The sequence below is a fragment of the Protopterus annectens genome, chromosome 1.part2, assembly GCF_019279795.1.
Source record: "Protopterus annectens isolate FY-2018-M chromosome 1.part2, PAN1.0, whole genome shotgun sequence".
Classification (NCBI taxonomy): Eukaryota; Metazoa; Chordata; order Ceratodontiformes; family Protopteridae; genus Protopterus; species Protopterus annectens.
In genome coordinates, this window is record NC_056727.1 from 158310358 (window position 1) to 158338310 (window position 27953).

Sequence of the window (27953 nt, forward strand, 5' to 3'; positions counted from 1 at the left end):
CGAGATAGACAAATCATCTTGAGGTAATTCGGCAAGTGTCGGCCATGACCAAACCAGGCCCAAACCCACTGACAGACTTTTTCCAGAAATGGTTTGGGGGGTGGGGTACCATCCTAATGAACATCCTGATTGCCATTTGTGTAGGTATGCTCCTACTGGGAGTATGTGTTTGTTGTGGTATTCCCTGCATAAAAAGACTGATTAAAGACTTTATAGACATGTCAGTTTCTGAAACCTTATATCAAAGTACTGAGTTTGAAGAACTGTTAAAAGACTGAAAATGCTTTCATAAGTTTAAAGTGAATGACTCTCAACTGCAAATCCTGAGTGGAAGAGGTTAGGAGAAGAAAACAAACTGTTTATGCTTATTTTGAAAGTAGAATAAAAGTATTAATAGGGGGGAAATGTTAGAAAAATATGTATTGATGTGTGTATTAGTAATATACTTACTGCATTTAGAGCTTGAAAAGGGTTAACACATTTATTCTATTTCATACTGCATAAATCTGTACAAACTGCAGTTGCTTCCTGACCTTGTATTGTTAGCTAAAATCTTGCTTGTGCCTTGGAAATTTACTGAGAAGCAGGTGGTTTCTGCTTGCGTTAGGAAAATAATGAATAGAACAATACTACTTGTATGAAACTTAGACGAGAAGTTCCGCTGTGCTGTGAGAAAATACACAGCTGTAGAAGTTACAGATAATTGGGGCAAAGCCTGCTTGAAAATATGAACTGCAATCAGCATTTGCTTGTATCTGAATTAGAAAAGTACCTTGAAAAGTAACATTGTACAATAGAAGCTTGTAAACAGATTAATGGTCACCAAGGCCAGGTTGTTTTTCTCAAAAGTTTCTCACAAATCTAGTCATGTCAGCAGAAAATCTGAGCAACATCTGCTGTAGAACAATGCTAAAAGTTGTGTTTGATTACATCAGCTTAGAAGGCCATGTCTTGTAAAACAGTATAAGAATGAACATACTTCCTGTTAATAGTTAGACAAATCCTTGTATTTGCATGTTTTTGTCTCCTTGCGGCAAGTAAATTAAAAGTGCCTTAACTGAACCTTACGTGTATTGGTCTTTGAAGTTTTTTCCTTTGACACCTGTATGTTTTCTTATGGAAGTTTATCTTAGACTTGCGTTTTCTTTTAGAAATAGCTAGGAACTAGAAAGATGAAGTGTTTTTCTGTGATGTCAGAACTGTACTACTGAATTATTTTAAGTATTTCTCTGTGATCTCTGAACTCTTGACTAGCACTGTGTAGTAAGAAGTATTGTCTTTTATTATTTATTATTCAATATTTTAAAACCTTTCAACTGTGGCTGTTTTGTGTGGAGATAATTTAAGCTCTAGAGTGCATTGCATATTTATAGTGATTACTGTACAAAGTCATTCTAATAAGCCTGGACTGTTTACTTATAATACCAATTGGATAATAATATTGCACAGTAATAAATGGACACCCTTTTAAGGGCCCTTGAGTAGTTGATAAATATTAGCTGGGTGGTGGCAGGCAGTACTACCGTATAGTCTGGGTAATAGAGGCACAGCTGGAGAACCTGTGCCAGCCTTTCCCAGGAGTGTCTGCATGGTTGTATAAATTCTTATCTCAAAGTGTGTGTGTGTCAGCTACTTGGGTAGGGACACGAAGCACTGGTTGGACAGAGAGGATGCTGGAGATTTTAACTTGTCCAGCTGGCTGAGATCTGGACCCTATAGCTGTACCAGTGGGGAATCTTACTTGGGACCTGGACAGCAAGGGAGCGACCAGCCCCGGACTGACTGTGATCTCTTTGTGCTCTTAAGGAAAATTGCACTTTACTGTGTGTATTTGTTATCCTTTCCTCCTTTATGAGAAACCCTCACTGCTGTTAGTAGTGAGGATTGCAGCTCCTTGATTGCTGGGCCAGGGCACTGGCATCACATATTAATTGTTTGGCAGCAGTGGGATATTCATACCATATATTAATTGGTGGCAAATACTAATTGGCTTGAAGTGGTGCAGGTAGAGTTAATTCCTGTAGCTTGGGTACAGTGAGCTTTGAAGGTGTTTTGTACTCTAAATCAGCCATGCAGTGAATACTCAAGAGTTCAGATCACAATTGTTTTATTTCTTTTGTTAGCTTAGTTAGTCAGGGTGAGCATGCAGCATGTCAGCAGAGGAGTATGGAAAGTCGACAAGGAGCCAGCTGGCGGAGATGTGCCAAGCTAGGGGACTGGTACATGGAAACCTGACTAAGACAGACCTGACTGCAGCCTTGGTTACAGGCTACAGCTGCATCAGAAAACAGCAACCAGTAGGACAATCAGACTGGCAGTGGATATACAATACCCTTGGAGAATGGACAACTCAACCTTTTGGCAGAGGACTTAAAAATCCATCTGGAGCTAAAAAGAGACTTGAGTTGGAGGCCAGGCGTTTGGAGATAGAAGCCGAGGAAAAGGAAAGGCAGAGGAAGCATGAGAGGGAAATGCTGACTCTTCGCCAGAGTCACGGAGGTAATGGGGAAGGGAGTAACTGGACCACAGAAGCACAAAAGTCAGTAAACGTCTTCCGCAGTTTAATGAGGGGATAATTTTGATAGTTTCATTCATGTGTTTGAGAGGGTATGCAAAGAGTATAGTGTTGATCAAAGGCTCTGGGTATGGTTCATGACCCCCTTACTCCATGGTAAAACTGTAACTGTAGTGTCTAAAATGTCTGACTTGCATGTTTTGATTATACTGCTGTAAAAATTGTCTGTTAGAGTTTTTTTAAGCTAATACCTGAAACGTATAAGAAAAAGTTTGGTGAGCATAGACGCTAGGCAGATGAAAGTGTGTGTGAATATGTTGCTGAACTGAGCACTTATTTCCATAGGTGGGTGAGTTCTTGTCAGGTCACCACTTTTAAAGGGCTGGCAGACCTTTTGGTGAGGGAACAAGCCCTTAGCACGTTGCCTGAGGACATGAGGATCTGGTTAGCTGATAGACAATGTGCTACTACAGATGAGTTGGGGAAGAAGGGAGACCTATACCTGGCAAGCAGGGCAGCCCTGCACAGGAAGGGGAACCCCAGTACTGCTCATGGGTCCAAAGGAACCCATGGTGGGGAGCACAGACTGCCCCAACAGAATCTGCCAGTAGCAGGGGAAGCAACTAGTCCAGGTACACGTCCAGCAGCTAGGGTTAAATGTTTTGAATGCAACCAGTGGGACCATGTGGCATACAGGTGTCCACGGAGGCAAGGTGGGGAACAAAAGGTGAGGGAGCCAGTAAGTGGGAAAGACAAAATGCCAACAGTAGGTTGTTTTGAGACAACAGGGGTACCGAACTACCATCCTGCAGATGTCCTGTTAGGGAAGGATTTGGATGACGCAGTACCATGTACTTATGCGGTTACACGCAGTCAGCCTAGGAGGCAAGCATGTGGGTCTGGTAGCCTGGGGAAGACCCAGACAGACTGCATACTTGCAGCCAGAACTGGTGAGGTGGATACTTCAGGGAGGGAGCTACTCTGTAACAGTCAGACTGAATGTAAGCCACAGCTGCTTGTGGGTACTGACGGTCCCTTGGACAGAGTGACTGCAAAGGTAGAGGTGAGTAGCAGTACCCAGGCTGACAGTGAGACACCACTGTCAGAGGATGCCAGACTTTCTGTGGAAGGGGAGCTGAGAAGGGTTACAAGGAGAGAGTTGAGACAGGCTCATCTCTCAGACCCTATATTGCAAGGCCTGAGGCAGGTAGCTAGGGAAGCACCTGATTCTCAAGGAAAGGGGGAATCTGTATACTGGGACAAAGGGGTACTGTACAGAGAGTGGACCCCTGAGGGAGGGCTAGAAGGTGAGAGAGTACAGCAGTTGATAGTACCTAGAGCCTACCGGCTGGCGCTTCTAGCCATAGCCCATGATATTCCCTTGCAGTCATATGGGCATAAAACGTATGAAGAGGTGTATTATTCAGAACTTCTATTTGTCTGGAATTTCCAGAGATGTAACGGTACTGCAGGACCTGTGAGCAGTGTCAAAAGGTAGGCAAGGCAAGAGACAAGGTGAGAGTTCCTTTGATGCCTTTGCCTATGATTGAGGAGCCATTTCAGAGGGTAGCTATGGATATTGTGCGTCCTCTGAGTACCCCAAGTTCCACAGGGAAAAAGTATATCCTAGTGGTAGTATTATGCTACATGATACCATGAGGCAGCGGCTTTGTCCTCCATTGAGGCTGAGAAGGTGGCAAATGCTTTGTTAGAGATTTTCAGCAGGGTATGTTTCCCAAAAGAAATACTGACTGACAGAGGTGCCAATTTCATGTCAGACCTGCTGGCTTGTCTGTGGAAGTCCTGTGGGGTGAAGCACATGAAGACCACCCCCTACCATCCCCAGACTAATGGTCTGGTTGAGAGGTTAAACTCTACAATCAAGTCCATGCTACGGGCATTTGCAGATCAGTTTAGGAGAGAGTGGGATAAATATTTGCCCCATCTGTTGTTTGCTTACAGAGAGGTTCTCCAGGAATCCACATTTTTTTCACCCTTTGAGTTGCTGTATGGGCATAGGGTGAGGGGACCTCTAGATTTAATTTGAGATGAGTGGGAAGGTGAGTGCGAGTCTCACAAGGAGTCTGTTGTGGCATACGTCCTAAACCTCAGGACTAGGCTCCGGGAACTCATGGGCTTGGCCCAGGAGAACCTGGCAGAAGCCCAATAACAGAAAAAGGTGTGGTATGACAGGAATGCTCAAGCTAGAGAGTATGCTGTGGGGCAGCAGGTAATGGTTCTCATTATTGTCAGACACAACAAGCTGCAAGCAGCTTGGGAGGGACCCTACAAGGTGGTAAGAAAGATAAGGGATGTTAATTACATGGTGGAACTGCTAGGCAGAAGGCCGGGGCACAAACTGTACCATGTTAACATGATGAAACCTTACCATGATAGGGAGGCCCTTGTGCTGAGCATTTGCAATGGATTGCAGGAGGAGTCTGAGGGAGATCTGGGGACTGATCTCTTCAGTGAGGCTCGGGCTGACACCTCAGTGCAATGTCCCAGCAGCTATCTCCTACCGAGGTTTGAGAAATCCGAGCAATGTTGCAGGGATGTGGGGACATGTTCACTGGGAAACCAGGGTGCACCTACCTGGGGTAGCAACCAGGTGGATACAGGACCCCAAAGGCCTATTAGGCAGGCCCCTTATACAGTGCCTGAGAGAGTCAAACAGACTCTGAGGGAGGCGGTACAGGAGATGTTGGTACTAGGGGTGATTCAAGAGTCCAACAGTCCCTGTGCCTCCCCAGTGATGCTGGTGCCAAATAAGGATGGCAGCACTAGGTTCTGTGTGGACTACAGGAGAGTAAATAGTCACAAAGAGTCAGATGCTTACCCCAATGCCTAGGACAGATGAGGCCCTGTAGCATCTGGGTGGGGCTACGTATCTTACAACATTGATTTTACCAAGGGTTACTGGCAGGTGCCCTTGACTCCCAGTGCTAGAGAGAAGTCAGCCTTTGTGACTCCTTTTGGCTTGAATGAGCTCACAAAGATGCCCTTTGGGATGAAGAATGCCCCAGCGACTTTCCAGAGGCTGGTTGATCATATCCTAGTAGGAGCAGGAGGGTTTGCCCTTGCTTATCTAGATGATATTGCCATCTACAGCCATTCCTGGCCAGAGCACCTTCAGCATGTCAGGGAGGTGCTGGGCAGACTACAGAGGGCAGGGTTGACCATTAAGCTGAGCAAATGTCAGATGGGTATGACAGAGGTCTCCTACCTAGGGCATAGAGTGGGAAGTGGTAAGATAAGGCTAGAAGCTGCCAAAGTAGAAGCCATTCAGGCATGGCCTGCACCAGTTACTAAAAAGCAGGTGAGGGCATTTTTAGGGACAGCAGGGTACTACAGAAAGTTAGTCCCTAGTTATAGTACCATAGCTGCTCCCCTCACAGACCTAACATGGAAGAACAGGCCAGATAAGGTAGTGTGGATCACAGCATGTGAACAGGCATTCCAAATGCTTAAAGAAGCTTTGGGAGGACCTCCCTGTTAGTCAGTCCAGATTACAGCAAATAATTTGTTGTGCAGGTGGATGCTTCGAACCATAGGGTGGGGGCTGTACTTAGCCAGATTTCTTCAGAGGGAGAAGAGCACCCAGTGGTTTATCTCAGTCATAGGCTCCAACCCAGGGAGGAATGCTATGCAGCTGTAGAAAAGGAATGTCTAGCGATAGTGTGGGCACTGCAGAAACTTCAGCCTTATCTGTATGGAAGGAAATTCACTGTTATGGCAGATCACAACCCCCCAACATGGTTACAAAGAGCCAGCCAGCAAAATACCAAGTTGCTAAGATGGAGCCTGAGGTTGCAAGCATATATGTCAGTGAGGCACTGCACTGGGATTAGCAATGCCAATGCAAATGGGCTCTCAAGACAGGGAATGGGGTAAGGTACACTCAGATACACCTAACCCTCTCAAGCAGCGTTTCTCAAGGGTCACTTGAAAAAATAGCTCAAATTTTCTGGGGGGGGGGTATGTGAGGAGTGGGTAAAGATAGATGAAGTCTGCCAGCCTAGCCAGATAGAATTTTGCAGATCATTCAGTCATTTGTAAATATGAATGTAAACTACAGGCTTGTTGTCTTAAATGTAAAGAAATACTGTTACATGTGGAACTGGAAATAAATGTGACAACACTGCACTCTACTGACCAAAGTAAAGCATGTGGGTGACCCTTTGATGTGGACAGTGGTGTTGAAGGGTCTAGATGAAGGAATTCTTGCTATTGTTTTAACAAAGAGTTAAATTGCTAGATTTAAACATACAAATGTATTTTCATTGCTCTGTTTCCTGACCAGCTGCAAGATAACAAAAGATGTTAAGAATGTAAATGCAATGAAGTGTGAAGAATGATGAAAATGTGTAGCCTGGGAACCCCAGCAAAGTGTAAAAAATAATGTAATGTGAATCAGAATTGCAATTTCAATTTAAATAGAGAAAACCAGAGAGGATTGAGCATTTTTGTCTTGACCATCCAACTCTTCAGCACTCTGCCTGTTTTCTTATGTAAGTTTATCTTAGACTTGTGTTTTCATTTAGAAATAGCTAGGAACTAGAAAGATTAGACTAAGTGCTTTTCTGTGATGCCAGAACTGTATTTTCTGTGATGCCAGAACTGTACTACTGAATTATTTTAAGTATTTCTCTGTGATCTCTGAACTCTTGACTAGCACTGTGTAGTAAGAAGTATTGTCTTGTGTTTTTATTATTTATTATTAAATATTTTAAAACCTTTCAACTGTAGCTGTTTTGTGTAGAGATAATTTAAGCTCCAGAGTACATTGCATATTTATAGTGATTACTGTACCAAGTCACTCTAATAAGCCTTGACTGTTTAGTTATACTATCAATTGGATAATAATATTGCACAGTAATAAATGGACACCCTTTTAAGGGCCTTTGAGTAGCTGATAAATATTAGCTGGTTGGTGGCAGGCAGTACTACTGTATAGTCTGGTTAATAAGTGCACAGCTGGAGAACCTGTGCCAGCCTTTCCCAGGAGTGCCTGTGTGGTTGTATAAACTCTTACCTCAAAGTGTGTGTGTGCCAGCTACTTGGGCAGGGACAAGAAGCATTGGTTGGACAGAGAGGGTGCTGGAGATTTTAGCTTGCCAAGCTGGCTGAGATCTGGACCCTATAGCTGTGACAGTGGGGAGTCTTATTGGGGACCTGGAGAGCAAAGGAGTGACCAGCCCCGGACTGACTGTGATTTCTGTGTGCTCTTAAGGGAAATTGCACTTAACTGTGTGTATTTGTTACCCTTTCCTCCTATATGAGATATCCCTCACTAATGTTAGTAGTGAGGATTGAGGCTCCTTGATTGCTGGGCCAGGGCACTGGCGCCACACTTGGACAAATCCTGTATTCAGGCAGTGGTTAAATAGGATGCCTGAGGGGGTTGCTAACTCCTCTTTTAGTTTTTTTTAGAATACAGCCTGGGATGCCATAAGGACCTATAGAGGCTGTGCGTTTTGCCTTAGATAGAGCTTTGCTGACCTGTTCTTTAGATATATAGGGTAGGGGAGCTGTTGAAGGTATGGTTTTGTGTAATACTTGGAGGGGATAAAGGGGAGAATTTTTCACCAAACCTGTCCACTAGTAGGTTAGCAATTTTTGCAGGATCAGTGTGTGAGACATCATTTGTCGCTAGTTCAGCACACATCTGGGTTCTATCTTTTAGGCTCCTACATGTTCAATGGGCTTTGTAAACGAACATGTACACAGTCCACTACCCTGGGCCGCCAATATTAACCTTTCATCTTTTGATTTACATTCACCTCTCCATAACCATTCCTGCATCAGATCCTGATCAACATGAGACTTTTCCAGGAGCTTTCTGTATTTGCAACTAGAAGAGCAAATTGGTTTATAGCTTGGACTTTGCTCCTAGATTTCAGGGCTGTTTTCAGTATTCATTTTAGTCTTCTAAAATATTCCTTACTAAGTTTTGTTTGCATATGTTCAAGTTTTATTGTCAATTCTTAATCAATTCCCAAATACTTATTCACTCCCTCCTGCTCAAGTTCCTTTATATCACACTCCTTTGCCAGACTGATATTTTATTGGTGCTGCAGGTTACCTGCTTTAAAAGTTGCTATTGCACATTTACCAAGACCAAATTACATTAAAAGTTTTGATTACTTGCATCTGTGCTTTCAGTTCCTCTTGTGTATTGTTCCACAAACGCCACTTATTTCTATGTAATTTGATCATTCCCTTTTCTAAAGATCCCACTTCCATTTCTTTTTATTTCCTTTACAATATTTCCATTTTCAAATATTTTTCTAATATTATTTTGGCAACCAATAACAATAAACTTAGTAAGGCCTTACAATGATTGGGCATCTCACATCCTGTATTCTATCTTATAATAATAATTTCCTTAGTTACAGTCATTTGCTCTCCCTAAATTTCTGACAAAATAGTCTGCAGAGAATTTTAAAATCTTCCAACTCATCACCCCCTCCCCTCACTTTTTTACATCACATATCTGGCATTTACTGTTTACCCAAGGAAAATTCTCCGAAGTCTGCTTGAGGGTATAAAAATAGACATGCAAAAACATCCATGGAAAAATTCTAAACCTTCTGGACTTGTATAGTTGGGAGCTGTACAGATGTCTCTCCATTATTTCTTTGTATATTGCTTTTACATTCTCTGTTCCTAATCTTTTCGAATCTTATTGTTGAGAAGTATAAGGAGACTGTGACAGATTTTTACATGTAATGATTTTCCGCCCTAAAAGTACTTGATAAGTGTTGCTCAGACAAAGTTAAAACCCTCTTTAATGAGGGGTAAACAACTTATACCAAAGCTATTCACCATCCTTACCCTGGCAAGTTATCTAGACTCTTCAAGGAAGAGGATAGCTATGTTTTTCCCTGACCAAAGTACCAATGAGAAAATATCGCACAGAAGCCCATAAAAAAAAAATGGGTTATTCTGATGGTGAAATTCGTAAATGCCCTTTCATCTAGCATTTAAGAAGGTAAAATGGGTAAAAATAACATTATACAATAAGTAGATTCAATCAGACATTTCTTGACTGGCTAAGTATGAAGATGATCACAAAGCTAACAGGAAACATGAGGAAAATTACAGAAAATAGTATTTAGTTATGCTGTACTTATGTGTTACTAACAGGGACATATGATTTGTGTGTGTGTGCGGTGTTAAACAGTAAAGAATAGTTGTGAAAAATCTTACCATAACGATAGAAGTCCTTCTCTTTTACAGTATTCATAATATGAGAGAGTTCCACACCGTAGGTGACTTGAGATCAGCCAGTACACAAAAGACTTCAGTACTGTAGGGTGCATAGGCTGCGATTGGACGTCGGCCATAAAAGTGACATATGCATGCCCCCATCCTCAGAACTGACTGCCCCAGGAGGAACGCCAGCCTAAGGAAGTAGGGTAAGAATCATCCAAGAAGAAGCAAGGCCAGGGGGAAGGAGGGGGGTATGAATTACTGCAATAGAGAAAAGGACATCTATTGTTATGGTAAGATTTTACCCAACTATTCTATGGTGGTCTATTCATTTGTTGCAGTATTTAAAATATGAGGGAGTCGGGAGAATATAAAAGCTCATGAATGAAGGGAGGAGGGAGTAGCTGAAGAGCTTTGCAGGAAGCCCTGCAGTATGGGTCTGGCAAATCCTGCTCTAGATTTAGAAATTACATCTAATTTGTAGTGTTTGGTGAAGGTATGGACTGAGGTCCATGTAGCTGCTTCAAGAATAGAATTAGTGTCCATTCCCTTGAAAAAGGCCCCAGATGTGGCAGCAGCCCTAGTGGGATGAGTCCTAAAAGGGGAATGAAGAGTCTTACCATGTTGAGTGCATTAGAACAAAATGATCTACTTGAATACGGTCTGCCCCAGAGCCCTGGGGTGGTAAGAAACAAAAAGATGATCTGACTTTCTAAACAGCCTTGGTTTTATCCAACTAAATCTAAGTTGCCTGTAGACATCTAAGGTATGGACCCTCTCACTAGAGTTCTGGTGAGAAGAGAAAAAGATGGGTAAGTGTATGGACTGACTTAGAGATAGGTCACTGACAACCTTGGGCATAAATGAGGGGGGTTGTGCGCAGGGAGACCCTGTCTTTGTGGAATACCATAAAGCATGGAGACTCCATAAGGGCCTGTAACTCACACATTCATCTGGCTAAAGTTAAGGCTAGGTGTAACACAGTTTTCCAGGAACAGTGCTGAAGAACAGCTGAGGAAGCTTTCTTGATGGGTGGGTGAGTCGGCTTTTCCAAAACAAAGTTAAGGTCCCAGGGAGGCAGAACAGGTTTTCTGGGAGGCCTAATGTGTAGGATGCCATAACAAATTTGTTTTGCCTCAAATGTGCTAGATAAAGGGGGAGACAGAGGCAGACAAGGCTGACATAACAGGTTTAACTGAAGAGTAAGCCAAACCAGTGTTGAGCAAGTCACACAAGTAAGTCAAAACCAGGGGAGGTTCCACTGTTAATGGGTCCTGATTTTGTTTCAGACACCAGATTGAAAACCTCTTCCATTTTGCTAAGTACGATTTTCTGGTATTTGGTTTCCTGGCCTCTTACAGGACTGTGAGCACACCCTCAGAGAACAGGTGTCTAAAAGGGATTAGTACCCTATCACCCACAGGGTCAGATTAAGAGTCTTCAAGTGGGGATGGATGAGCATCCTTATGTCTTGTGTGAGGAGGTCCACTCTGTGAGGTAACTTGTGGTGACTGCCCATAGCTAATTGCAGGAGGAGAGAGAACCAGTGCTGTCTTGGTGAAAAGGCAGTTACCCGCAAGATTTTTGGTTTGTCCTGAATTTTGTACAGGACTTTTGGTATGAGAGGAAGGGGAGGTAATGCACATAGAAATATCGCCTTCCAAGAGAAAGTGAGGGCGTCCACTTTCCAGACCAGAGGATGGGGCTCTCTAGCACAAAACTGTGGATGTTGTCTGTTCATGGGGGAGGCAAAAGGTCTATTTGAGGAACACCCCACTGGTGGACTACATCTAGAAACACATCCCTTTGGAGCATTCATTCATGGGATGGTATTTGGAACCTGCTCAGGTAATTTGCCATACAGTTTTAAGAGGATGGGATGTACACTGCCTGAAGGGTTACCAAGCCTGAAGAGCCAGTCTGCATACTAGATATGATTTGCCCCCCCATTTGTTCACATACCAAAGGACTGTCATATTGTCTGTGAACAGCTTTAGGGGTCCTGGTTGGAATAACGGGTGGAAAGTTTGTATGGCCAATAGCAGTGCCCTCATCTCCCTTACAATGCTGTATTCCTTCAACTGAGAGGGAGTCCAGATCCCTTGTACTTTCAGGTGGCTGAAGGTTGCTCCCCAACTTACGTCTGAGGCGTCTGTGCATATCTCTTGAGAAGAAGCAGGAGGGTGCAAGGGTAGTCCCTGGGTTGAGTGTCACTTGATGTATCCACCATCGACGTTCCCTCTTCAGACAGGGATGAGGGGAATGGAGAACTCTAAGGGGTGTTGGTGTTGCATCCAAACTGATTTTAGATACCACTGCCATTTTGTCATGTGGTGTTTGGCTAAGGGGAGCATGGGAATGGTGGATGCCACGAGGCCCAAGACCCTGAGGAACTCTCTGGGTGTTAGGTGGTAAACCAGTAGAATGTTTTTGAAGTAAGAGGTGAGGTTCTGTACCTTTTGTGGATCAAAAGAGACCCTCATAAGATCTGTTTGTATCCTGCACCCTAGGAAAACTTGATCCTGTGCAGGGGTGAGAACTGATTTTTTTTAAGTTTATGGTGAACTCCAGACTTTGCAGAAGATTGATGGTAAAGGCAATATTTCATTCCAGCTCTTCTGTGGAGGGAGCCAGGAGAAGGTCATCCAGATATGGAAAGATGTGTATTCCCTGGAGTCTGCAGTGAGCAATCACAGGAGCAAGTTATTTGGTGAAGACTCTGGGTATGGTAGAAAGTCCAAGGGACATGGCACAGAACTGAAAATGTCATGATGATACACAGAAGTGTAAAAATGTTTGGAGTTGGGATGCATTCGAGTGTGCAGATATGCATCTTTGATATCCAAGGTAATCATGAAGGCTTGGGGCAGAATGAGTGGGAAGAGAGTCTGGAGGGTCAGCATACAAAAAGTGGGTATGTCTGGGAAGTTATCGAGATTGGACAGGTCAAGGATGGGTCTCCAGGGACCTTCCTTCCTGGGCACCAGGTAACCTGGAATAAAATTCTTTGCCTATTTGTTTTCTAGGGACACCCTGAATGGCTCGTTGGTTCAATAATTCTAACAGAACTTCTGGAAACAAAAAAGGCAAGTTGTTCACTGGGAGGTTGAGGGATGCCTCTGAAAGAGGGTAGTTGATACCACACCATGAGACACCCTTTTTGTATAATTGAGAGGACCCAAGCATCTTGAGTTATGCTTTCCCAGGCTGGCAGGGATAGGGTTAGGCGCTGTGAAAGTGGGATGTGGGTGGGAGGGGGAAGTCAAAGACAGGAAGGCTTATCTGGAAAGGGCAGCTTAGATGGTAGGGTTGCCAGTGGAGCCCTAGGCTGCTGTGGTCTCCTGTCACTCTTTTGCTCTGGGTTGTATGTGATGGGAATGTCTATGCACAAATACAGGCTTTGCAGGGTACTTTCTTTGGAACTTGGGTACTGGGAAAACAAAAATATGTTTCAGTTCCTGCAGTTCCTTACCCTTTTCCTGCAATGATATGAACAGATTAGCAGCTGCAGATCCAAATAAGGCAGAATTGTCCAAGAGCATGTACAACTTTGGGTTTTATGTCTCAAGTAAGCACTGAAATCTTAGCCAAGAAAATGTTCTTATTACAGATCAAGAGGCAGCTGCTCTTTTGGAAGCCTCTGCAGCATCATAACTGCATTTTATGGAGTGATGTACTACTTGACAAAAAGCACCAAGCAGTGAAGTAGCCAAGGTTTTATTTTGTCAGTGTCAGGTAGGCTTGCAATTACCTGTGAGAGCTAGGACACAAGTTCTAATGCAAATTTGGTCATATGTGTTTGGTAACTTATGTCCCTGAATGCTAGAGTGGCAGAAGTGTATACTTTTTTGCTTAGGCTATCCAGGATCTTGCTATCCTTATCAGATGGTAAGAGGGTAGTGGAGGGCAGCAATTTTGATGGCTTATCAGAAGCCACAGAAATTACAGAAGGGTCTACAGATGGACATCTGAAGAAGAATTTTTAGCCCTCTGGGACCTTGTACAAGCGGTCTGGCCTTTTGGAGGCAGGTGGCTGGAAATTTGGTGCCTGTGAAGCTGAAGCAAAAGCATCAAGAAAGGCAAGCAATACAGGAGTGATAGCCAATGGGCTAGATGATTCCACCTGTAATAGGTCATAATATCATTTTTGTACTTCAGATACTTGGGTGCTATCCCATTTAAAGTGGCCCCTCATCTTAGCTAGGGTCTCACCAAAGGACAGGTCTTCCATTGCTGAGTCTGTGCCATTTGATTCCTCTTTAGGGGAGGCATAATCCAGGGGGAAGGAATCTGAGAAGAGTAGGCCAAGGATTCATCCCCTGAAGATGCCTCTTTCTCTAATGTATCCTCTTCTCTAGTTCTGTTAAGTGGAGTGACAGCACTGAGTGGGGAGGGGGCTGTAAAGCCTGGAGGAGGCCCAAGTGACATAAGGGTATTGAAAAGGCCCTGACTGAATTGCTGCCAATCACTAGCAGGTTCTTTTGAAGGTTCTTTTTCCCATGCAGGTTTGCTTTATGTAGGGTCGAAGGGGCCGATGTAGGCTCAGATTCTATCAGGTCGGAATCTACCTCTTCCCTAACAAGGATATGTGGAATCTTCTTAGGGACTTCTGTAAGCATGAGCTGTGGTTTCACTCGGACATCTGACACAAATGCCTGCTTGGCCTCTGCTGATGTGCTAATGCTCAGATCAAAGGAGGCCTAGACGGCAGGCTCAGCCTGTAGATCTGGGCTGTGAACCGGGCGTGTCTCCAGGCTGTCCTCCACCTCAAGAGAGATGTCAGTATCCAGAGGCGCAGCAGAAGGTTCAGGCCTTTGCTTTTTGGTCTTCTGCTTCGACGTCTACTTGGCTTAGGGCCCTGGGGATCCCTCATTTGTGCTTTTTGATAGCTTTAAGTGCTGATTCTCAAGGTAGATAGCTAGGGAGAATAATCTACTCCTTAAAGTCTTTGGGACAAATGCCTGACAAACAGAGCAATTTTTGTGGCCATGGTTTGGGCCTAAGCAGAACAGGCACTGGCGGTGGCTATCCTTGTGTGGAATTTGTCATCCACATTGGCACTTCCTCTCTTGGATGACATGAACCCTAACCAAAGATAGTAGCAAAAGTCAACAAATTCCCCAAAGTGGAACTTATATGAATTTAGAACAACTGCAAATGACTGAGAGTCAGACCATATGTTGGAATCTAGCATTCAGATCTGGCGGCAGAGAAGTTCTGAGGATGGTGTGCGAGTATGTGACTTATGGCCGAAATCCGATCTCAGCCTATGTGCGACATAACCATGCACCCTATAGTAATGAAGTCTTTTGTATACTGGCCAACGTCGGGTTGCCTATGATGGGGAACTCTCATGTTATAAATACTGCAACAGATGAATAGAACACCATTTATTCTGTGTGTATAACTTGTGCTTTATAAAGCACAATTTTTTTGCTGCAAAATATTATGAGGTGCACCATGCAAGAGGATTGCACTTGTGTTATGATGTTATTGAAAACAGCCGTGTCAATAAAAATTGTTAAAAAATAGGGAACAAATAAAAATGTGAGAAAAGATGATGAAGAACGCATGGTTTGCAAGTGTCTAAGCAGCTTTAATTAAAAAAAATAAAAAGAACCTTTAGCAAAGGAAAAGTGAGCAGTGGGCAGAACCCCTAAGACTCAAGATCAGCAAGGACAGTGAAATACCATCAGGAATGCTGTTCTGGCAATGGTTTTCAGTGATCTACCAGTTATTGACTGGTTGAGCAGTAAGTATGAATCCCACATGTTAGAAAGGTGAATAATTTGCAACTTCTTGGATGGTATTTATTACCAATGCAATTTAATGAGTGTGCCAATTAACACGGACAATTTTAACCTTCTCAGCTGCAGTATTATCATTACTGCACCTGTTTTCTCTCTCATTTGTTAAATGGATCTTCAGACTATATTAAGAGGCAACAATAACTGTTTATTAACTACTAATAGTAGTACATAAAATGACGGTTAAGCGCTTTCATCTGACTCAGCAGACTTCATCAGAACGAATAACACAAATTTAAAACTCAGTTATATAGACTTTTTGGCGCCAAAAAAAAAATGTTTACCTTTGAAATTAAAAAAAGACAGTGCTTAACTCTTTACACATTACACGTTCATTCATAACTAGAACGCTTCTCTGCATGAATAAAAATCAGCTCAATCCACATAATAAAAACATGCAGTTGATCTTAATCAAAAAAATAGTATAAATTAAATAACTACATACTAATTTAAAAATAAGATATAATAAATAATGCTACCTGGCAACGCTACAATCTATAATACTACTATTGATAAGATAACATAATGCATCTACTAAATAGTACCTAATAACCATATGAATGCTTATGTCAACAAATACATGTAATTAATGTACATAAACTACATATAAAAATACATATAAAAAATAGATACAATTGTTAGTAATAAAGTAAATATTACAAAAATATAAAATTATGTGTTTAAAACAATGTATATTAAAACATACTACCCTAATGCCCTTAAGCTAATGTCAAGAATGGCTTAATGGTGATATAATCATTGATGCCTGGTTTTCTCGTGGCATCAGTCAACATCTGCCACTTGCTCTCTCTCATACCCAGGAGAGCTTTCCAATTACCACCACGAGGAGAAATATGTACTTGGTCTATAATAGCAAACTTAAAATGGTGTTTATCTCCGCTTTCATTAATATGCCGATATAAAGCATTATTTTTATCTTTCACCTTAATACTGTAAAAATGATCATAAATTCGTCGCTTAAACTGTCTCTCCATTTTTCCTATATAGAAAGCAGAGCAAACCATGCATTTGGCCAAATAGACAACATTATTGCTATTACAATTTCCGGCTCTAAATCTAATATATGTCATATTCACATCATCTAGCTTACATCCTTCTACTTCACTAATAGCATGACATTGTTTGCATGACCCAAACTTTTTAGTAGTACTTAGTTTTTTTGTTGTCCCTTTATTGGTCTTGGTCATTACCTCCAAATGTCTCCTTATATTCATACCCGTTTTGTTAACAAAACTAGGATGTTTGCCTAAAATAGTTTCCACTTCCTCGTCCACTGTTAACATGTTCCATTGACTTCTGATTATATTTTTAATATACTGTATGTGTGGTGAATATATCAAGACACATACCCTGTTGTTTCTTAACACATCGGGCACCAATGAACAATTGTTCAAATATGTATATTCTTTTCCCAATAATGGGGGATATTTCTTACCCCATTCCCTACTAACATATTCTATAACATCTGTCAATAAGGCGTTCGGGTATCCTCTGTTGATGAACATAGATTTAATAAATTCAAGTTCTTTCTTCATAATGTCCAACGTGGAAGACATACGGGCTGCCCTGATGCATTGCCCTTTAAATACATAGACTTGATTGATCAAATAGGTGTGGTATAGCTTACCTGGACATGTACATTAGCCATTAGGATCATGGGATCATCCCAGACACGTTTTAAAAATGTATTTAAAAGGGCAATGCATCAGGGGCAGCCGTATGTCCTACGTTGGACATTATGAAGAAAGAAAATTTATTAAATCTCAGAAGCCACTGGACCTGAAGTAGAAGGATGTATAGATGATGTGAAAGCACATGTGTGTTCCTGAAATTGTAATAAAGAATGCTTTCTATTTGGCAATGCAGTGGTCATCTCCACTTTAGTATGTGGTGTATCCAGTGGATTTTGTGTGTTCCTTATTTTTAAACTAGTATGTAGTTATTTAATTCATACTATTTTTTTGATTAAGATCAACTGCATGTTTTTATTATGTGGATTGAGTTGATTTTTATTCATGCAGAGAAACGCTCTAGTTATGAAAGAACATGTAATGTGTAAAGAGTTAAGCACTGTCTTTTTAAATTTCAAATGGTAAACATTTTTTTTTTGGCGCCAAAAAGTCTATATAATTGAGTTTTAAATTTGTGTTATTCGTTCTGATGAAGTCTGCTGAGTCAGATGAAAGCGCTTAACCGTCATTTTATGTACTACTATTAGTAGTTAATAAACAGTTATTGTTGCCTGTTCGAGTCGTGTTGCACTTGTGTTGCTCTTCACATTACAAAGACGTTTTTCGTCTTAGAAACTGTGTTTATAGTGTTGCCTAGGTGTTTTTCTTCGTTTCTACTATATTAAGAGCATACATCTTCTAAATTGCACTTATTTCTAGCAGATGGCATTGACAGGGATTAATAATTACTTATCAAAGGTGGTTTGTTCGATGGACAAAACAGAGATAAAAAAAATCTCTCAAATCCACTTTCAGCAAACACAAACTAAAGCTTATTTTTTTTTTAAAGGAGGAAGCCCTCTTTAATGCGGACAACTTATTAAAGAGCCGTGCTTATTGTGATATCTTTTGGATGCTTTGCTGTTGACATATTTATTAATAAGGGATAACCAGAGGATTCCTGACATTTTGATACAAACTTTAAGGAATGTTGTGCATCATTAACAATAGATGCTAATAGCAGTCATACAACTAACTTCCTAGATGTTACTTTACACAAGTACAGTCAGTGTCCAGGACACACAGCTGGCAACATTTACAAAAAAAGCAGTAACTATAAATAATTTATTACATCTTAAGAGAAGTCACCTTTATTTCACAAAAAGAAATATCCCAAAGAGGCAGTTTATGAGAATAGTTAGAAATACTGCATATGGGTTACTGGTAGAATCAGAACTGGCAAATGAAAAATATTGGTTATGTAAAAGGCAATATCCAGATGGTTTGTTAACCAATGAAGAAAGGAAGGTGAATGTCATGCTAAAGGAAGACCCAGTTATAACAACAGAGGTGAGAATCTACCAAGTAAAGTAAAATGAAACTTCAAGAAGTAGTACAGAAATGTTAAGATGTGTTATGCAGTTTGGCCACAGAAACACTTCAACCAGTACAATAACCACAAACAAAACCAAATACTGGTGATGGCACGAGGAAGGAAACAATAACCAAACTTCTTTAGCGTATACTTTATTTTCACCACTTTCATCTTGTGACTTCTTCAGAACTAAAAGCAACACTTAAAAACGTCCATATTTTAAATGGAAATTCCGCACTTTAAATTGAAATTGGTTAATGGTGTGACATAATGCAGTGTTAATGAGTATGTATATACAAGTATGGAAGTTTTTAAGTGCTGTTTTTAGTTCTGAAGAAGTCGCAAGACGAAAGCGGTGAAAATAAAATATACACTAAAGAAGCTTGGTTATTGTTTTGTTCTTCGTGCCATCACCAGTATTTGGTTTGGTTATGCAGTTTGGGTCAAACAGCAGATGTTTGGAAGAAATAATTAACAACAACTGGGACATTTTACAGTAGAACAATGAGATCAGAAAGATAATTTCTTCAGAGCCATTACTTTCATATAGAAGGGCAAGCAATTTAAAGGAATTATTTAAAAGAAAGAGTGGTAATAATAGGAACAGAAAGGATACATACAGATGGAATGGATGCACAATGTGTGGATATGCAGACAATACCAATGTTTTCATTCATCCTATTACAGGGAAATTACATTATTTTAATGATTTTTGTAGCAAGCAAAACAGAGGACTGGGTTTACTTAGCAAGATATTACTGTGGCAGTTTCTATGTAGGCAAAACAGAACATAATTTTAATGCAAGAATAAAATAACATATTTTAGATATAAATAAAGCAGAGAGAAATGTGCTTTAACAAACACAGTAAACTTGCAGACCATCGTGCAGAATTTAAGTTTTAGGTTTTACAAGAAATTAAACCTTTCATGTGAGGTGGATATGTAAGGCATGAAATTATGTGCAGAATTAGAATGGCAATTAAATTACGTCTGAATAGCACAAATGAAACATACTTAATAATGCTGTATCTTTAAAACCATACCTCAGAAAAAGAGGTAAGGAAAAGTTTTAGTGGATTTTAACTTGTAATATAGAATGCTTATTTATATTCAAAAACACTTATGCTTTTATGTGAATACATTTTTGCTCAACTCGACTGCTTTGTTATTAATTTTTTATGCCTAAAGAAATGCCTGTAGTATATTTAAAAGCAAATGCTAAATATCTGTTATGTACATTGTAAAATGCTTATTTATATACAAGTTGTATACAAAATAGGTTTGCAAACAATAGAGATCAAGATTTTAGCTAGAGTTTTGATTCAAAGTGCAATGATCACATGACTACTTGTTTGTTTAAATTGCTTGCTACTATATTTGATTCCTGATATCTGAAGAAGGACTTGTATTCTGTTTATAATATTTATGTTTGAGTTCTTGCAGTTTCACATCACTGTACATTCAGAGAGTGCTATTTAAGGGAACCTTCTAAAAATTCCACAACTTAAAAAAAATAAGCATACTACAAATATCTACAAAAAATATCAGCTGACAGAGGATATACTTATGACTGTTCATACTAATGTGCATAGCCGGCCTTAGGCATCGGTCAGCTAGGTGGCTAGCAGGGGCTCTTTTTCAGCCCTTATAAGCCCTCTCCCCCTTATATCCAGTATGCATTTTGTTTATTTTTGTAGTAAAGAAATAGTTTCTTTAAAATATGTTGAATAAATACAGGAAAAAAAGACAAACTGTGTGAAAAAGTAAGAAAAAAGTAATCTATATGTTGTATGTAGACCAGGATGGGGACACTGGGTGTTGTTTGTGGAGGCACTGTGGGGCTCCTTTTGCCTAGGGCACCAGCTGACCAAAGGCCGTCCCTGCTAATGTGCATTCCTTCTTACCGAAATAACAACTGTTAGAGACGAACATGCTATTACCTTTCCTGTAACACTTGTTAATGCCACGACAGAAGACAAAATACACTCATTAGTAGTCCTCAATTTTTCTGTAGCAGTAGGAAGTTCCTGTTCCAGGGTGGACTTCTGGCTGTAATGCTTTGACAAATCTAAAAAAAGATAGACCCTCAGATATACAGGTCATAATTCAACATTTACTTATTATAGTTCTTACATATCTAAATCCTGTACTGTTAAAATACAAAGTTAATATAACAACCTGGAAGAAGAAGAAAAAAAAAACAGATAGTGTTTCTAAAATAAGATTTTTATAAAATATTCACTGGTGCAAACTAAAACACACAAAAAAACATGTGGCACTGTACAAACACACTTGAAGTGAAATATAAAACCAGAGTGAAACTTAACTCCTTACAAGCATTAAAAAAAATAAAGATTGCATTTATGGGATCTAACCAGGTAGGAACAGACAGAGTTAAGCAGCTCCTTTAAGCACTTTGACGAAAGTAACATGGAGCTCTATAAGTAGCACTACAATTTTAACGATGGACATTGGCACCACAGAAGAGTTATACCATTCAAGGGTCTTGAAGACTAGTATGCTACAAAAGCATGACGCACCAACCATTGCTTGGATGTGCATGTAAAATCCTATAATGTTCAAATTACCTAAGCTCACAAGGAGTGCTGTTGTGAAATAGATGACAACAGTATTTCTAGTTTTAAAAGTAGCCAAATAAACTTGTAATGCAGAAGCATTTCACATGAACACTGGCAGCAGAACAATGTTGTGGTAGTATAACAAAGAGGTACCCCTCCTTACACATAATGTTGGGAAGTACTGAACGTTTGGGAATGAGTCATCAGTCATTAATCTACAAGCAGGGTAGCTTCCAGGACACCAACAATTATGTGGCATATCTTTTGGCACAAATGCCATTAGTATCCAACTGGCATATGGACACATTTCTAACAGTATAAACGTATTGAAGGATCCCACTAATACAGGTGATTTCCATGAAACAATGTTCTGTCCCAAAATTTGCATTCACCCAACATGATCCCCAGCCTTTATTATATAACAAAAGGGGAATCTCTGTACCAATTCACGTTTTGAGTATAGTTCATTTCTAAGGCCTTTATTTTTTCTTCATTTACTTTCCATCCCACTATACTACTAAAATATTTCAATTTATGAAAATATAACTTTTATATCATGTTCTGGATTGGTTAACATATAATGCTAGATTCACAAAATAAGGCCATTGATTTATGTTACTGGTTAATGGCTCTACATACAAATCAAAAAGTAATGGGTGAAAGTGGATAATCCTTGACCTTTTACAAGGCCAAACAGTTAGACTAAGGGATTTTTTTTGTTGACTTTAACCTGTTTAACCCATATTGTGTCTTAAAAGTATATAGTCACGAAAGCAGAAGTTTACCTATCAGAAGTTACGGATAGTACTGTGAGCAAATTTATATGGGTCATTGTGGATAGTGTCTTAAGCATTTTACTTTCTGCTCTGTCATTTCAAATCAAAATCTAGAAAGGATGATTTATTTGACATAGTTTGATTTTACTCATGTTAAAAATGATAGTGTCATGAGCTCTGTTACATAAAATGAGTAAAACTTGGTAACGAGCAAAAAACCTAGATTTTGTCAGTATTGTACATTGCACAGTGCTGTCCAAGTTGGATTTTATATTATTTGTTCCAAATTGTTTTAACACCGCGAATTACTATTTGGGCAAATTTATTTGATGTGGAGTAGTTTACTCATTAAGTGATTAGCTAATAAGAATCACATGTGGATTTCTCTGATTGTTTTACATCCTGGATTTCACTTGGGAAATGATCATTTCACACTCTGTAGAAGACTGATGGTATACAGAAAAGCCTGTATCATTATATTTAATGCGAATTATACTAATTACTGTTTTAACAATTTCCAATCCCAAGTTGTTTTCTTGGTTTTTGACATTTAGGCATTTTTTTTTACAAGCATACTTTACCACCACCACCAATCCCATCACATGTACAAGGAAGGGAGGTGTGCTGTAGAATTTGCATGTATTTTGGATCTTTAAACAGGGTTTTATCAATGGCATAACTATCAACCTCCTCCAGGCAGAAGAAAGCTTGTAAATCACCCACTTATTGCTGAAATTTCTGGCACTTAGAAAATCTGATTTTTATTGTGTATTTTTCTTGTTTCTAAAATCTGTTGTAAGGAACTGTGTTTGCCCTGGAAGGGATATGTTTATTGCCAGAGATAAGTTCTGTGGTTCAGCCCCCTACAAAAGTTCCTTTAAAACTCAAGGGGATATAGGGGTGCAAGTGATATGCACATACCATACAAGTTCATCTGTAAGGGAGTCCTCCTCATTATACTTATTGTTGGGAATTCCTTCTCTTCAGTATGCGCATCTCTTGTTGTCTCATAAAATGTAAAGATAACACCATGCTACAAGAATGTGCTTTGTTTCTGTGCCTATCAATTTATAACATTACTAAGCAGGCATAAATTTTAAAAGGAAACAAACAAAAAACATATAAGGAGATGCAAGTGTACACTTGTCTGATTTGCAGATATCTCCAAAAGCAGCTTCTGGAAGGAGCACAGGGGATGATGGTAGGGCAATACATACTAAATGAGGATGAATGTATAACAGGCTAACTAATATGGTAAGCATAGCTTCGTTACATCTGATACTAGGCATCCTCCTCAGTGGTATAAGTGATGAGAAGAACTGCACAGTTGTGTACCTACCATAAATGTAGATGTTTGAGTGTATTCACTGTTGCAGTCATTACTCTTGGGTTATCCTGCTGGCAGGCTACCTGCAGTCGGCCTGAATTCCAAAGCTCTGGTCTGGCGTCGGTTGCTGTCGCCTCTTCCCTGACGTCAGTGTGCCAGGGTTATAAAAGATGCAGCCGATGCCATTTTCTTCAGTTTTTCTTGCCCCAGATGTCAGGTGCCCCCAAAAGGGTAGGCTAAATATATTATGCCAATAAACATACATGCAGTAAAGAAACATTTCCTTCATCTACAAGCAAATACACCACATAGGTTGTATAGAATACAGAAGTACAGATAAACCCCAGCAAAAGAAAGGGAGATGGAGGGAGGGTAACCTGGACTGCAACAGTGAATACACTCGAACATCTACATTTATGGTAGGTACACAACTGTACTATGTTCATCGTGTTTCACTGTAGCAGTCATTACTCTTGGGTTGAATCCCAAAGCTGAGGATGGGTGGCTGGGCTAAATAGGATTAGGGGAGGCTATGAGGCCTGCAGAACTGCAGTGGCAAAGCCTGCTCTGGATTTAGAGTAAAGAGGTATGTGGTAGTGCTTTGTAAAAGTGTGCACTGAACTCCAAGTTGCAGCCTCTAAGATGTCTTTGGTTGGTACTCCTCTGAGGAAGGCTGCTGAAGTGGCTGCTGCTCTGGTAGAATGAGGCCTAATGCCTTTAGGCACTGATTTGCCATGCTGAGAATAGCAGAAACGGATGCAATGGCCTATCCATTTAGAAATAGTCTGTTTTGAGATGGCCTTTCCTTGTGATCCTGCAGCATATGACACTAAAAGTTGATGCTGCAGCATATGACACTAAAAGTTGCTCACTCTTTCTGAAAGCTTTAGTTCTGTCCAAATAGAAGCGTAGCTGCCTGTGTATGTCCAAAGAATGCAGAATTTTCTCACCCTTGTTTTGGGTGTTTGGATAAAAGGTAGGCAAGTGAATGGTTTGGTTGAGAGCCACACTGGACACCACCTTAGGCAAAAAATGTTGGGTTTGTCCTCAGAGAAACCCTGTCTGGATGAAAAATGATAAAAGGTTCCAAAGCCATGAGTGCTTGTAACTCTGAGACTCATCTTGCAGAGGTTATTGCTAGCAGCAGAGCTGTTTTGCAGGATAAGAATTTTATATCAGCTGTTGAGGCTGGCTCAAAAGGAGGCAGTGTGAGTTTTTCCAAGACATAATTGAGGTCCCATGCCGGAGTTGGTGCTCTCCTTGGAGGCCTGATGTTTTTGGCCCTTCTGAGGCATTGCCTTATTAAAGGATGAGAAAAGATAGGTGGTTCCGCATTGTAGTGGGCTGAAATGGCAGAGGCATGAATCTTAATTGATGTAAAGGAAAGGCCTTTGTCCAGCATCTCAGTTAGGTATTGTAAAATCTGAGGGATATTTGGTACATATGTGTCAATGCCTTGCTCCAAGCAGAGAATCTCTTTCATTTTTCTGCATAAGATTTTCTGGTACTGGGCCTCCTGGCCTCCAAGATAACATCCATGACAGCTTTTGAAAGAGGAGTGTTCTGAATGGCTACATTATCTGGCATGCTGCCAGATTTAAGGTCCTGAGTTGGTTGTGCAGGATCTGATTGTTTTGTTGGGTCAGCAAGTGAGAAGTTTGAGGCAATATCCATGCTGGACCTTGGGACAAGCTCTTCAGGACTGGGTACCAGTGCTGGCATGGCCAGTCTGATGCAATCAGTATCATTTTTGGCTTCTCTTGTCTGACCTTTAGGAGTATATACTGTTAGATTTTTCCAGCTGAAGGATTCCATGCTTTTTGTGATAAATCCTTGTGCAAAATCTCTGTAATTGGAGGCAAACAGAACTATGTCTGGGCATCCCCATTTCCTTGTTATCATGCTGAAGACTTGAAGATCCAGTTTCCACTTGTGGGGATCCATGAGGCTTCCACTTAGTTCGTCTGCCAGAGTATTTGTTTTTCCTGGCTGGAATTGTGCTTGCAGGTGAACTTGATAAGCCCATGCTGTGTCCCATAATGTAATTTCTTGTCTGCAGAGGGGGTAGGAATGTGTACCTCCCTGCTTGTTTATGTACCCCATGACCGTAGTATTGTCTGTCTTTATCAGTAGCTGTCCTGGACGAAGTAAATCCTTGAAAGCTGTCAGGGAATTCTGAACAGCTAGCATCTCTTTTTGATTGATGTGAAGATGCATCTGGCTTGCAGGCCATGTGCCCTGAATACATTTATCTGCCATGTGGGCCCCCCAGGCATCATCTGATGCATCCTTTGTCAGTGTCTGTCTGTCTGGGGGTAAAGTAAATGGCAGACCCTTGTTGTGGTGACAGGCCTGTGCCCACCATCGAAACTCCTGTTGCAAGCAAGGAATGAGGGTAATTACTGTCTCCAGGCTGTGGCAATGCTGAATCTAAACACTTTTTCTTTTTAGATACCATTGTAGTTTCCTCATATGCAGTCTGGCATATGGAATTAGTAGAATGCAGGATGCCATGAAACCCAAGGCCTGCAGGATTTTCCTTGCAGATAACTGGGTCTTTGTTGCCAACTTTTTGAAGTAAGAAGTCAGTTGTTTTCGTTTGTCTGGCGTGAGATAAGCCATCTGGGCAGTTGTATTTAAGCTTGCACCCAGGAATATTATCTCTTGAGAGGATACTAGTTTTGATTTCTTTTCGTTTACTGTGTACCCTAGGCAAATTAGTAATCTTTTTACAAATGTCAGATGCTTTAGAAGAATGTCTTTGTTCTCTGCTTGAATAAGGCAGTTGTCCAAGTAGGGATATATCTGAATTCCTCTTTGTCTGCAAAAATGCAATTACTGGTGCCAGGCATTTTGTGAACACCCTGAGCGCAGTAGATAAGCCAAAGGGCAGTGCAGAGAATTGGTAGTGCATTGAGCCAGCTATGAATCGGAGGTATCTTCTGCAAGATTGTCTGATTGGGACATGCAGGTATGCCTCTTTTAGGTCCAAAGTTACGAGCCAAGCCTTCTTGCCCAGCATGGGCAGTAGCTGCTGTAGAGTCAACATCTTGAATTTTGGAACCTCCAGAAATGTGTTTAGTATAGACAGGTCCAGAATTGGTCTTCAAGCTTTGTCCTTTATGGACACTAAGAAAAGTCTGGAGTAAAATCCTTGCCCCTGCTCTTGTTGTGGTACTTGTTGAATGACCCTCATATCCATGAGGGCTATAATTTGCTTTTGTGCCTCTGCCCATTGATTGTGTGGCAGGTCTGGCATACCTTTTGCCCTTGGTAGGGTGTGAAATGGAACCTGTAGCTTTGGGACACTATGTTCAAGACCCATTTGTCTTGGGTAACCATTTGCCAATTTGATGAAAAAAGTACTAGTTTCCCCCTAAGGGGGCTGCCAAAAGAAAAGTGCTTGGATCTGGCAGAGGAAAGTCATTGGAACGGTTTCCTATAAGGTTGTGATTTGTCTTCTCCGCTTTTGGAGGTAGGAACACCCCATTGTTTAGGCCTGTATGAGCCTTGGGGCTGAGATCTGATTCTGGGACATCTGTATCTGCCTCTTTGTGGTCTGTCTGACACTGGAAAGGACCAATTTTTAGAAGGCCAGTTCCTGCTAAATCTGGGTGGCTGTACTTGTAAGAAGTCCTTAACTGTCTGCATGGATTTGGCTTTATCCTCCACTTTCTTCAACACCTCTTCTGCTTTAGCACCGAACAAAGTATCATGCTGTAATGGGGCATCTAATAATTTTGCTTTAACATGATCGGGCAGATTCTGTTCCTTTAACCAAGCATGCCTTCTAATAACAGAACCTGTAACAGCGGCCCTGCAAGAGGCCTCCAGTGAATCATAACCACATTGCAAAGTGTGCTTTCCCACTTGTTCAGTTGCATGCAATAAATCTTGCATCTCCTTGTTCTCTGAACATTCAGAATTTGTCAACATTTTCTGTTTAAGCAGTGACATTAGGTACTGTTGATATTTAAGCATATGAAACTGACAATTTAAAACCCTTACAGCCAAGGTAGCAGAAGTGTAAACTTTTTTCCCCAATCTGTCCAGTGCTCTAAAATCCCTATCAGAGGGGACAGGGTTTTTTGCAGTGGAAGCTTTGACCCCTTTGGGACCCTGAGAAATAGTTTCTGGGTCAGCAGCAGGGTTTTTATATAGGAATTTATGAGAATCTGGGACCCTGTAGTATCTGTCTTGCTTAGCAGGTGCAGGGGGTAAAGAGTCAGGGGACAGGCCGGACTCTGAAAATACATCATCTACAATGTCCAGAACAGGTGGAATAGCAATGGGTCTGTGCTGAGGAAGTAGCAGAAAGTCTCTGAGCCTTTTCTTAGATTCAGAGTAATCTTGGCTCTCCCAATGGAAATGCTCCCTCATGGTATGCAGGGTTTCCCCAAAAGAATAATCCTTAGGAGGAGAGGCTGAAGGAATGGATTCTTCAGCATCAGAGTCTTCATAGGGAAGAATAGAATAATCCTGTTCAGAAGAGGAATCAGAGGAGATAGAAACCTGATCAGAAGAATCATATTCTATGTCTTGCCTAGGCCTTTTATCAGGAGGGGGGTGGGAACCCCTGATCAAAGTAATTAGGTCTTCGGCCATTTTAAACATCTGTTTTTTAGGCATGGTAGTTTGAGTAGGAGAATGCTGTACTTGTTTCTTTG

The 27953-nt window shown here is 40.9% G+C and overlaps 1 protein-coding gene across 3 annotated transcripts in view; it reads right to left on the reverse strand.

Moving 5' to 3' along the window:
- PPP1R21 (protein phosphatase 1 regulatory subunit 21) overlaps window positions 1-27953 on the reverse strand; it is a 1169673-nt gene that overhangs the window by 703773 nt on the left and 437947 nt on the right. For all 3 annotated transcript variants that reach the window (XM_044055342.1, XM_044055334.1, XM_044055351.1), the window contains one exon: window positions 20545-20672. In XM_044055342.1, the coding sequence (XP_043911277.1) occupies window positions 20545-20672 (128 nt within the window). The remainder of the gene's footprint in view (window positions 1-20544; window positions 20673-27953) is intronic.